Source organism: Melitaea cinxia, chromosome 28 (assembly GCF_905220565.1).
Source record: "Melitaea cinxia chromosome 28, ilMelCinx1.1, whole genome shotgun sequence".
In the NCBI taxonomy this organism is placed as follows: Eukaryota; Metazoa; Arthropoda; class Insecta; order Lepidoptera; family Nymphalidae; genus Melitaea; species Melitaea cinxia.
The window spans coordinates 3,013,077-3,026,396 of record NC_059421.1 but is presented as its reverse complement, the minus strand read 5'-3'; the positions used below and the strand labels follow the sequence as shown (position 1 = coordinate 3,026,396).

General features: G+C 39.2%; 1 protein-coding gene across 1 annotated transcript in view; it reads left to right on the top strand.

Annotated features, from left to right (window-relative positions):
- The window catches only part of LOC123667412 (serine/threonine-protein kinase Genghis Khan), an 88,327-nt gene that overhangs the window by 23,438 nt on the left and 51,569 nt on the right, over nt 1-13,320 (top strand). The window contains exons 15-26 of the mRNA XM_045601316.1: nt 378-489; nt 2,637-2,752; nt 3,829-3,960; nt 4,787-4,900; nt 5,389-5,523; nt 6,117-6,224; nt 6,360-6,473; nt 9,052-9,165; nt 9,394-9,498; nt 9,969-10,071; nt 10,323-10,527; nt 11,198-11,316. Coding sequence (XP_045457272.1) covers nt 378-489; nt 2,637-2,752; nt 3,829-3,960; nt 4,787-4,900; nt 5,389-5,523; nt 6,117-6,224; nt 6,360-6,473; nt 9,052-9,165; nt 9,394-9,498; nt 9,969-10,071; nt 10,323-10,527; nt 11,198-11,316 — 1,477 coding nt within the window. The remainder of the gene's footprint in view (nt 1-377; nt 490-2,636; nt 2,753-3,828; nt 3,961-4,786; nt 4,901-5,388; nt 5,524-6,116; nt 6,225-6,359; nt 6,474-9,051; nt 9,166-9,393; nt 9,499-9,968; nt 10,072-10,322; nt 10,528-11,197; nt 11,317-13,320) is intronic.

Here is a 13,320-nt window from a genome sequence, read left to right as displayed (position 1 = left end):
ATTCAAAATCTCAAGGTCCCAAGAGCACTTTCGAATCGCCATTTTACAAATTAAAACGTTAATTAAAAATAAATTATTATTTTTGTAAAAGTAAAGCTACCACCGATTCGGAATGTAGATTCTGCAGAGAAGAATTAGCAAGAAACTCCGCATTTACTCTTTTGAAAAGAATATATAAACTGTGTTTTACTACAAAATTAGTAACATGTTGCATAAAATACAGTCACTAAGTCCACACATCTTTATCAACTATGTAATCCTGCACCGAATAAATAAGCTTTATCTAGTATTAAGTTTATGTTGAGATAATAAATAGTTGATAATAATAAGTTGTTTAATAAATAATATATATTTCACATTATTGAATGTTTCCTCAGGCTCCCTCAAATGCAAGTGATCGCGCGGCACTGAAAGCTCTAGAGAGAGAAAACGCTCTGCTCGCTCAAACTATCGCAGAACTCCGAGCTGACAGACCTGACGGCGCAAGCGGTGAGGATTATATTTATTTAGTATCTTTGTTTATTATTCGTAATTTTTTTCTGAATTTTTAATGATTGTTTTGAGAGGATATATACTTTGTTCTTGTTAGACATAAACAAACACGACTGTGAAAGTCGCTTACAATTTTACTAACTCGAGTTCGATTCTTTTTTTTAACCGACTTCCAAAAAAGGAGGAGGTTCTCAATTCGACTGTATTTTTTTTTTTTTTTTATGTATGTTACATCAGAACTTTTGACCAGGTAGACCGATTTCGACAAATTTTGTTTTAATCGAAAGGTGGTGTGTGCCGATTGGTCCCATTTAAATTTATTTGAGATCTAACAACTACTTTTCGAGTTATATCTAATAATGCGTTTTTACTTGACGCTTTTTTCGTCGACCTACGTTGTATTATACCACATAACTTTCTACTGGGTGTACCGATTTTGATAATTCTTTTTTTGTTGGAAAGGATAGAAAAGATATCCCTAGTTTGGTACCATGATAAGGAAACCAGGATCTGATGATGGGATCCCAGAGAAATCGAGAGAAACTCTTGAAAATCCGCAATAACTTTTTACTGGGTGTATCGATTTTGATAATTTTTACTTTAATCGAAAGCTGATGTTTATCATGTGGTCACATATAAATTTTATCGAGATCTGATAACTACTTTTTGATTAATCTTTGATAACGCGTATTTACTTGACATTATTTTCGTCACCTTGCAATGTATTATACCTCATAACTTTTTACTGGGTGCACCGATTTTAACGTTTCTTATATAAATTAAAAGCTACTATTCGTCACGTGGTCCCACTCAAATTTAATTGAGATTTGATTCGTAATTTGTGAGTTATATCTAATATTGCGTATTTACTTGACGGTTTTTTCGTCACCCTACGTTGTATTATACGTTATATCTTTTTACTGGGTGCACTGATTTTGATCTTTTTTGTATAAATCAAAAGCTAATAGTTGTCATGTCGTCCGTTTTAAATATGATTGAGATATAATGAGCAATTTTTGAGTAATCTTTGATGACACGTATTTACATGACGATGTTAAGACGACTGTGGTCATGTTCAATACTTTGCCACAACGCCATCTATCAAAATGTAATGAAATTACTTCGTTCACTATCGATCAAATTACAATATTCCACTAGAGTAGAGAGTAGCAGTTTATTCGTTATAAATATATTTGAGCTTTTAATTTTTGAGTTATCGCTAATACTGGGTATTTACTTGGCTATTTTACGTCGACCAACGTTATATTAACCTCATTACTATTTTACTGGGTGGACCGATATCGATGATTCTTTTTTTAATCGATAGGTGGTGCTTGTCATGTGGTCCCATTTAAATATAATTGAGATTTGACTCGAACTTTTTGAGCTATATCTGATATGGCGTATTTACTTGACTGTTTTTGGAGTTTTCTCCTTAAGAATCGATTTTCATTTAAGGCCCCGGAATGAAAAAATTGAACAGTAAAATCTACTGAAGGAATGACCTTGTTAGAGATGGCGTTCAGACGTTTTCTAATAACGCAATTAGGTTCCGATAGGTGGCGTTATTGCATTCATTTATTTACAATTTGATATAGTAATAATATATTTCTTAGACTATTAAGCCTTTTTGTGCCTATTTAGACAGTTGATCTGAAGGGGAAAACTCCAGTCGTGCATCGGAGCTGTGTGAAAACATGAACATTACATATTTTTAATAAAAAAGACATAAACCGTAATTCAATATAAATCCGCTTCAACTAAAAAACCCGCCGTAATAAGCGATGTCAGCGCTTCGCGCGAATCGACGACGGGCCTTTTATAAAATTTCTGCCGACAATCGCTAACAAAATGTTAGAAATAACAGTAGAACATTATATAATTCTACAATTTTATAATGTCGCGTTATATACAATACGAACAAAGTATTACTATTTTTTCGTCGACCTACGTTGTATTACTCTTCGATGTAATTGAAGTCGGTTTTTTTTTCGTTTGCGAGCAAACACAATTATTATAAGTATGAATTATGTTTTTATTTTATAATATTATTTTAAATATAAGTAATAATGTGACAAATTCGTGTTATTGCTAAATAAATTTAAAAAAGTGTTAAAAATATGTAATACTATAAAATGTTGCAGATGAAGTAACACAACTCAAAGACGAAATATCAACACTAACTCAAAGGAACAGCGAGTTGGAAGCGCAAGTGAGGCGTATCGAACAGTTAAATACGTCGGTTCAGTCAGGATCTCAGGTAAATTTATATCCATGAAAAAATAAATAAATTGAGTAGCACGTAAACTTGTGGCTAATCAACGTTTTGTTCTGCGAAATCTTCACGTGCTTATGTCAACATTACTTCTTTTTAATTTAACTTACAAGTTCTTAAATAGCAAGGTGTAAGGTTACATGGTCCCTCGAGCCGGATTTCAGCAAGCGACATAGGGATATGATGTGTATCTTACATTTAATGTCTGTTTATTAAGTAATATGATAGACTATATTACATCAATCTGTTGCTATATATACTACTAATTGTAATACTATTATACTATTGAAAGAAGCGGTACTGTAACTGTCATTGTCGTTGACTAATCTGAAAGTTCGAAAACACGTTTGAACCCTAAATCAATAAAATGTAAAAGCTATGCTAAAGCTTTTTCTTACACTTTGAAGGAAGTAAAAGAGTTAAATACAATATGATATTTGCTTTTACTGGTTGTTTGCTACATTTAGCTTTGAATCATGCGAAAAAAATGGTGTAACTGCAAAATTTGTTTTTTGTTGATTATATTTTTTTTCAGTTATTTTTATACACACACACGTGTTAACATGTGTGCGGACATTAATTTGTGTGGACAGGACACACGTTAAGGAATCAATAGTTGTTTTGATAAAGTGAAAAAAATATATAGTGATATTTTGTACTTACCCATATTTCTTTATATAGGTGTGCGATTGTGCATATTTAAATTACATTATCAAAATAAAATGAGTAATAGTATACAGAGGTAACTAACCGAATTTAAACTTATGACCTTTTGTTTATCGACTAAGTTTATCTTGTTTTAATATATTATATGTAAATAGTTCTTATGAATACACCCACGTCGAGTTTTATTACTGAATTAGTAGCAAATAGTTATTACACTGCTCTGATTCATTACGTTGTATTATAGCCTATAATCTGTCTTAAAAACTTGGCCATCTAATTCAGTAATAACATAAGACGAACAGTGGCCTGTAACTTTTAAAATTTGCGCGCTTAAATAAAATAAAAATAACACTATTGTGATATATGTATAATTAAAGTATTATACATTTTTATAGGAAATATCGACATCACCGCAAGAACTAGCGACACGCGTCAAAGAGTTAGAACTTCTGATAAATGCGCTAAATCTAGAAAAAGAAGAATTGGTCAAGGATAAGACTGATACCGCCGAGAAGCTTCGGTTGCAGGTAATTGTACTTTAAATTTTTGTTTTTTTTTTTGTTTGTTTTTTTACTAACAAATATTCCAATAATCGTTTTGAGAAGTAGGATATTTAAGTTCTAATAACATCATGTCCTGTATGTAAAACATTGTGCTTATCTTTGTGTGGAATTAACGACACGAATAATACAAAATTAAAAATTGAAATAACTTTTCAAATTCAAAATAGTTTATTTCAAAAGTGAAGCTACAGCCGATTCTCAATGTAGATTCAGCAGATTAGAATCGGAAAGAAACTCCGCAGTTCTCTTTTAAAAATAATGTATAAACTGTGTTTTAGTACAAAATTAGTAATTTTTGTATGAAATACAGCGTCACCAAGTCCATACATCTCTATCATCTATGTAATACATAACTAACTTACGAATTTGTGAAATTAAGTTTTATTATAGTTGTTGGTAAATATTAGGATGATAAATTATGTCCCATGCAGGCTTATGCCTGCGTGGGACTGGCGTGTCCTTGTAGGACAAAAAAAATCAATAAAAGAATTTAAAAAAAGCCTGCATTTGTGTAGATTATTATTTATAGAAAAATCTTTTCGGTGTAAGATATTCTGAAATATGGTCTTATATGCTATATATCTGTTAATTAGATCAGGTTGTCTGAATATTAAAATGTAACCGGTAACCGCTTACCATTATGGGCGATGTCGATATTTGTGTGTTTCAATGTCATTATACATTCGAAGACCAACAAAATGAACTTAGGTCTGTGTGCTAATACCTCGGTCAAGCACTATGACGGTTTTGACCAAGTCGTTTATCTCTAACATTATCACACCCTCCCTAGGACAAAGAGTTAAAGGACGCGGTCACTCAGAAAAAGCTCGCTATGACGGAGTATAACGAAGTGACGGATAAACTATCAGAGTTGAGGCAACAGAAACAGAAATTATCTCGGCAGGTGAGTGTTGGAATTTCTTTAAGCTATTGATTCGTTTGTGGGCTTTTTTGAGTAACTTTAAATGAGAGTTTCACGATTTTTCTTTGTGCCTGATGTAATAAATATATTAAATATGTTGACAAAAGTATATCTAAAAGGATATCTTCTTTATTTTATAGAAATTCTCTAATGGGTAACTCTTTGAATTAAATTGTACATAACAAAATTTTGAGACCCGCTTGGCTCAACCATTTTTGTATTTGGGAGAACAGCCTTTGTCGTCATCATGAAACATTTTATACTCAGTTGTCTTCTCCGATAGAAGGGCAATTTGACGCCAATAGAAATTTATAAATACAAAGTTCGTCTGATTACTCCATTTGAACAAACGAGACTTAACAAATTTATTGATAGTTTCAGCCTGTAGCATTCCACTGCTGGACATATGCCATCTAGGAAACTATCCAATCAAACTTATTATCTTAATTAAAATCTGTTATTATTTCCAGGTTCGCGACAAAGAAGAAGAGCTAGAAGTGGCGATGAGCAAGATCGATGCACTGCGGCAAGACATCCGGCGAGCGGACAAGGCGCGTCGCGACCTTGAAGCACGTCTAGACACAGCACTAGCCGAGGCTACCAAGGTACTGGTATATATTATTGGCTGATTCCTTAAATTTTGTTTGGCTGTCTACGTAAAATCATAAAAGACTAGACTGGGATGGCAGAAAACCGGGATGTTTGTCGCAAGCTTGGGGAGACCTTTGTCCAGCAGTGGACTGCGGCAGGCTGAAGCGAAAGATCGACTAATTTGGTTAATAGTATTTAACTACAAAGTGATACCCGCGACGATGTCTCCAATGCATTTGTAGTTAGTATTCTATCTTCAAGCATTTTTTCGCCTTAAAAGGTAGTCAATGTTTTTTGTCAAGGTCTAATCTGTCTTTGTACAAAATTTCATTAAAATCAGTTAAGGCGTTATTGCGTAACAAATAGACAAAGTTACTTTCGCATTTATAATCTAAGTATGGATAAAATAGATATGATTATATTATAAAATTATATATATTATAAATTAAGTTTCCAAACCGCAAAGACATTTTTTATACAAATTCAAATATCCATCCCGAGCAGGAATCGAACCCACAAACCGTCGGTGTTTTAAGTGACTACTCGCACCACTACGTCATAGAGATTGTTAAGGGAATACGTATTAATGACCTTGTCGTGTCCTCAGGAGCGCAAGTTGCGTGAAGAAAGTCTACGGCTACAGCGCGTAGAGGCTGGCGACACTGGCTCGGCCGCGGACGTGGCCAAATTGCAGGCCGATATCGAGGCACTCGAGGTATTTCACGCTCCAGTCCAATTAGTCCTATGCATTTCACTTATATTTAAAAAAAAAAGCTTAAAATACTCGAGTAACTCTCGAGTGAAACTCGTGTTGTAATGCGCTCGTCTCAAGACAGTTTTCCACCGGCAGTCGCAGTACGCCGAGTCGCTGTCTCAAGCGCAGGCGCGGTACGCGGCCGAGCTCGGCGCGCTGCGGGACCAGCTGCACGACGCGGACGCGCGGGGCGCGAGGCTGTCGCGCGAGGTATGTAGCCGTGTGCTTCAGCCGGTAACATACCACGGCGCTGCCTCACTGTCTCCGGTACGCGGCCGAGCTCGGCGCGCTGCGGGACCAGCTGCACGACGCGGACGCGCGGGGCGCGAGGCTGTCGCGCGAGGTATGTAGCCGTGTGCTTCAGCCGGTAACATACCACGGCGCTGCCTCACTGTCTCCGGTACGCGGCCGAGCTCGGCGCGCTGCGGGACCAGCTGCACGACGCGGACGCGCGGGGCGCGAGGCTGTCGCGCGAGGTATGTAGCCGTGTGCTTCAGCCGGTAACATACCACGGCGCTGCCTCACTGTCTCCGGTACGCGGCCGAGCTCGGCGCGCTGCGGGACCAGCTGCACGACGCGGACGCGCGGGGCGCGAGGCTGTCGCGCGAGGTATGTAGCCGTGTGCTTCAGCCGGTAACATACCACGGCGCTGCCTCACTGTCTCCGGTACGCGGCCGAGCTCGGCGCGCTGCGGGACCAGCTGCACGACGCGGACGCGCGGGGCGCGAGGCTGTCGCGCGAGGTATGTAGCCGTGTGCTTCAGCCGGTAACATACCACGGCGCTGCCTCACTGTCTCCGGTACGCGGCCGAGCTCGGCGCGCTGCGGGACCAGCTGCACGACGCGGACGCGCGGGGCGCGAGGCTGTCGCGCGAGGTATGTAGCCGTGTGCTTCAGCCGGTAACATACCACGGCGCTGCCTCACTGTCTCCGGTACGCGGCCGAGCTCGGCGCGCTGCGGGACCAGCTGCACGACGCGGACGCGCGGGGCGCGAGGCTGTCGCGCGAGGTATGTAGCCGTGTGCTTCAGCCGGTAACATACCACGGCGCTGCCTCACTGTCTCCGGTACGCGGCCGAGCTCGGCGCGCTGCGGGACCAGCTGCACGACGCGGACGCGCGGGGCGCGAGGCTGTCGCGCGAGGTATGTAGCCGTGTGCTTCAGCCGGTAACATACCACGGCGCTGCCTCACTGTCTCCGGTACGCGGCCGAGCTCGGCGCGCTGCGGGACCAGCTGCACGACGCGGACGCGCGGGGCGCGAGGCTGTCGCGCGAGGTATGTAGCCGTGTGCTTCAGCCGGTAACATACCACGGCGCTGCCTCACTGTCTCCGGTACGCGGCCGAGCTCGGCGCGCTGCGGGACCAGCTGCACGACGCGGACGCGCGGGGCGCGAGGCTGTCGCGCGAGGTATGTAGCCGTGTGCTTCAGCCGGTAACATACCACGGCGCTGCCTCACTGTCTCCGGTACGCGGCCGAGCTCGGCGCGCTGCGGGACCAGCTGCACGACGCGGACGCGCGGGGCGCGAGGCTGTCGCGCGAGGTATGTAGCCGTGTGCTTCAGCCGGTAACATACCACGGCGCTGCCTCACTGTCTCCGGTACGCGGCCGAGCTCGGCGCGCTGCGGGACCAGCTGCACGACGCGGACGCGCGGGGCGCGAGGCTGTCGCGCGAGGTATGTAGCCGTGTGCTTCAGCCGGTAACATACCACGGCGCTGCCTCACTGTCTCCGGTACGCGGCCGAGCTCGGCGCGCTGCGGGACCAGCTGCACGACGCGGACGCGCGGGGCGCGAGGCTGTCGCGCGAGGTATGTAGCCGTGTGCTTCAGCCGGTAACATACCACGGCGCTGCCTCACTGTCTCCGGTACGCGGCCGAGCTCGGCGCGCTGCGGGACCAGCTGCACGACGCGGACGCGCGGGGCGCGAGGCTGTCGCGCGAGGTATGTAGCCGTGTGCTTCAGCCGGTAACATACCACGGCGCTGCCGAGCATAGTATAAGGCGATGAGAATGGTCGAAGTGCAACGCATCACGCTGCCTCACTGCGTGTTGGCTCCTTACTATGAGTAATGACCGTTAACTAGTGTCAATGCCGATGTGTCAATGATCAGATGATAACGATTGGTCTGATAACTTTATTTCGACGTATGTTAACGTTGGTTTTTATCGAGGTGTTTCACTTCGGATTATGCCTCTCTTACGCGTATTATTTTTGGTAAGCAACATATTGACCAGAAAACCCATAACTAATAAGTAACACCATATTATAATTGTATTTATAAACATAACACAAAATCACCTATGAATAGTTATTAATAATGTGTGATACCAATACTGTATTTTCGATCATTTTCAACCTTTTTTTAAATAGGTCATTCTAATTGTAGTACCACAATGTAGGGTGCCTGAGCCTTAGCGAAATGTTTTATGTTTGATTGTTAAATTAGAAAGAACTATAGGTTTAAAATGTTTATTAAATTTAAATGTTATTAATGTTAATGAAGGTTATTGAGCGCATCTGATTAAAGACACGGTGAAATATGCACTGTAGCAACTTGCACAGCGTTGGCCTAATTTAATTAGTGCGGCGCCATGCATGTGCGATGTTTTTTTGCTGAACAACACCTAAATGCTCGGCAATTGACCGAACACTAATATCATTCTTATTTTTGTATGCCTGTAAGGATATGAAATACAGAATCATTATTACTCGATAAAATAGTAATCAAAATCCATTTTAATCATAATGTCATAACTCTTTTATTTAACTTTATAATTAATTACATTTCAGTTGCAAACATCAAAGGATAAGTTAGAAAACCGTCGATTAGAACAATTGAACGACAGCGAGGATAAACAGATGCTCATCAATGAAAATAGAAAACTTGCTAAGGATCTTGACGCGGTATTATATTTTTTTGTTTCTACGCGAAATCGACATTTAAAATAAATCAAGATTGATGGCTTCTCATAGTCCCAAAATAGCATGGATGATCTTGCCAACGTTACGTACAAATATTGAATTCATAATTTTTTGTAACTACCCTCTTTATATTGTATTATTTTACACTAGCATCAAATAATTAGTGTGCTTTAGACTAAGTAAAACTGTGTTATTAATGTTCATATACAGATGGCAGAAAATGGCAGAAGATGGCAAACGGAGAGGCGACAACTCGAAATGGAGTTGGACGAGTTACGAGCGAAGCGCGACTCCATGCAACACTGGGAGACACAGGTTAGCTATAATAATAATAATAATAAATTTTAAGTTACTATACTTTGTGTTATATGTAAGTATCTTATAAGATAAACACACTGTCGTCTGTTCCTATGGTAAACAACTTAAAGCTTGTGTGTTATAGGCAACAGTAGACTGGTATAGTTACATTTTTTTTTCGATAAACATACAACCCACTACAAACAGCGCCAATGGGCTAATCAATGTTCATGATCAATACCAGAATAGATACTACTTTGTTTTATTTATGGTTCCTTTTAGGGTAAACATTTATATTAAAGAAGTTTTTAATTTAGTGTAATTATATGTTCTCAGTTGACTATTTAATCACACATAATTTATGAGATTTGCTGTAGAGGCAAATTAGTTCCAACTCTCTTTACCAATACTTACTAATTCTGCCTGCGGACTGTTTAATTATTATTAGGAAATTATTGATAACTCCTGTTTAATCTCTCGTGAAACAGATTGCGGATATAATTCGGTGGGTCGCAGACGAGAAGGAAGCGCGCGGATATTTACAAGCACTCGCCACTAAAATGACTGAGGAATTGGACTATCTCAAACACGGTGAGTTGACTGGCCACTTTGTATAAATTAATCCTTTTAAAGAATTCGTGATAAAGTCATTCGTCACATAATTAGGGACATTAAAATTGAGCAGACTACTAACTACAGTATGCGATATTCCACGATTGTGTTTAGCTTTAGGGTGATTTATGTTCAATAGAGGACTGCGAAAGGTTTAATACAGAAAAAATATAACAATTTTTTTTTTGCAAGAGATTAGTTTCATATATCAAAATACAATTTTTCCACAGCGAGTACAGGCCGCGGCGCGCCCTCGTCTCCCCCAGCGAGCGGTGGTCCAGCGGGCGCGGGAGGCTGGAGGAACCGGCGCTCGCAGAAACTGGACAAGATGGAGATCCTCACACTGCAGTCGTCGCTGCACTCCGAGATCCAGGCCAAGCAGGCGGTCGCCGAGGAGCTGAGCCGCACGCGCGCCGAGCTGCTGGCCAGCCAGAGGTGAGCCCCGCTTGCGACCTAGCTCGACGACGTGGAGGGCCTCACTCGCCTTACCCAGGCGGACGATTATACCATAAAAATCACGAATTCGTCTAAAGTAAATCTGGATAGTTATGCAGCTTTCTTCATGCGTTATTAATTTTCAATTATTTGTACAAAGTATGCTCGTAAATACCAAAAAGTAAGCGTAGGATTCAAGTTCGTTTGACCGCTAACCCTTATCTAAGTTCTATCATCATCATCATCATCATCATTCTAGCCTATTGCAGTCCGCTGCTGGACATAGGCCTCCACAAGTTCGCGCCAAAAATGCGTGAACTCATGTGTGTTGCCCATAGTCACCACGCTGGGCAGGCGGGTTAGTGACCGCAGGGCTGGCTTTGTCGCACCTAAGACGCTGCTACGTCGCCTTCGGCCTGTGTGTTTCAAAGCCAGCGGTTAGATGGTTATTCCGCCATCGGTCGGCTTCTCAAGTTCCAAGGCAGTAGTGGAACCTTGTTATCCCTTAGTCGCCCCTCTTACGACACCCACGGGAAGTGAGATGGTGGCTATATTCTTTGGTGCCGTAGCCACACAGCAAGTTCTATCAGAGTTCTATATATTCTTTACTTTTCACGTGACTACAAAATGCTCGTACAACAAATAAAAATGTACTCTATTAATCAACCAGGGAATTAAACGAGACCCGGCAGCGCCTCGACACTCTCGCTCACGATATGAAGCGTAAAGAACAGCACATACGCGACATCCAGGCCAAGCTTGATCAGCCACATCAGCCCTCCAACTCCTGTGAGTATACCACCACACTTGCAACACACAGACATACAAACAATATTAAATTAGCTATATTTATCGTTGGCTAAAATCGCTAAGCCTATATGGGTGTAAAAGATTTGAAGGAGGGTTAAAAGATCATTGATTTGAATTATTTACTGTGTGTTAAAAATGGTTTTAAAGACGAAGTTTCTTGCCGATTCTTTTCTACATAATCTACATTCCTCGGTGCTAGCTTCACTTTTACTATAGTTTGGTAATTTATATAAAAAAAAAGTAATTTTAATATGTAAAATGATGATTAAAAAGAGCATTTGAAGGCTATTTGATAAGACGTTTTATCTATGATTGGTGTTTTTAAAAACGATGTTCTGACATTTTATTGTTGGAAAAAGAAAATTATATTTTTAAAATCTTTTTTTAAGGTTTGCGAATTTAGTTGACGATACATCTCATACCACATAAATGTTTTTATATTAGTTATAAATTTATTTAAAAAAAAAATGGTGTAATAATTCTATTATTATTTTTAATAAGTTGCTATATTTTTAACACATACAAATTTTCTCGAACACGCTTCAACATTTCAAATTATTTTTTATTTTTTTATTAAATCTGGTATCTAATAAGGTTGTGTCATAAACTATGTATGTATTATTTCAGCACACGTTGCATAGATTATAATACGTTTATTTAGTGCACCTTTTCTTTTTGTTTTCGTTACATGTTACCGCACAATCCCATCCAATACACAAACACGTGAAATGTCTAAACCGTTTCCGTCTCGGAAAACCGACCAAATGTCGAAATGGAAATGTTTGGATCCATCCACAAAGTCCAACGTCGTCCGCGACGAAAAAAACGAAAATAAATATATTGTCTATGAATCTATGGACCTTAAACTGTGTGATGTTTTGTTATCTGTGAACCATTTTTTTTTAATTGGAAAACTGTGACTCGATTCGTCGGGAGCTGTGTCATTTGTTCACGGTTTACTTTTTAATTTTAAACGTTGTATATGGGGCCATTCTTTGCATTTACTTGAACATGTGTATTGTCTGTGGCATTTTTAAACTATTTATTTTTCAATTATCCATTTGTTTTACGTTTTGCTGTTACTTTTTAAATGACAGTTCGGGCGTGGTTAAGGCCGTACATACCGCTGTTTTTAGGCGTGACGTCATGCATCTGGGGTGTTGTCATACTTGTCTACCATCAGTTTTACGGCTGACAATTAAAAATATAAGTAATTATACTGGCCAGTAATATTTTTTTGTTTTTAATTTAAATAGATTAATTAATTCCGTATAAAAATTTTAAAATTTTAATGTTAATATTGATATAATAAATAGACGATTACTATTTCTATGGTCAAGTATGATTAATTCAACATTTTACTTGTAAGTATTTAAACTTTTACAAGTACATTTTTCAACCAAAAAAGTGTCAAATGTATCTAGTCGTCAAAAATTAGTCTAGTCCTAAAACAGAAATACCAAAGATTTTAATAAATTAAATGTTATTTTTAACGCCTTCGCCACACGAACTAGTCAAAATACTCGAATATACATATATTATTTTAAATAATTACACATGTCTGTTTATTGTAATTTTTTGTTTATTAAAGCCGATTCCTATTACACAAATTATTAAATAAAATTATTGTAAATAAAATGATAATTTTGATATAATTAATTTGGATTATGTACACAGAATATTAATACAAAACTTAATCGTCATTTCAAAGAAATTTTTATCAGTTAATTCATAGTGTATTTAATTTTAATTTGACTTATTAAAAATTAATCTCACTTATTGACAAGTTTGAGACGAATTGGAATTCCTATACAAGTCATAAAATTTTAATAGTATATTAAATTAAATTACTTTTATTGTTTTATAATTTTTAAATAAAATTGGCAACACCTAAAGTTTTATCCATAAATTTTAATTTAATTTTGACATGTTACTTTTTAAAATTAATTTTGACTAATCCGATGCATTTGAGGTGTATCAAAT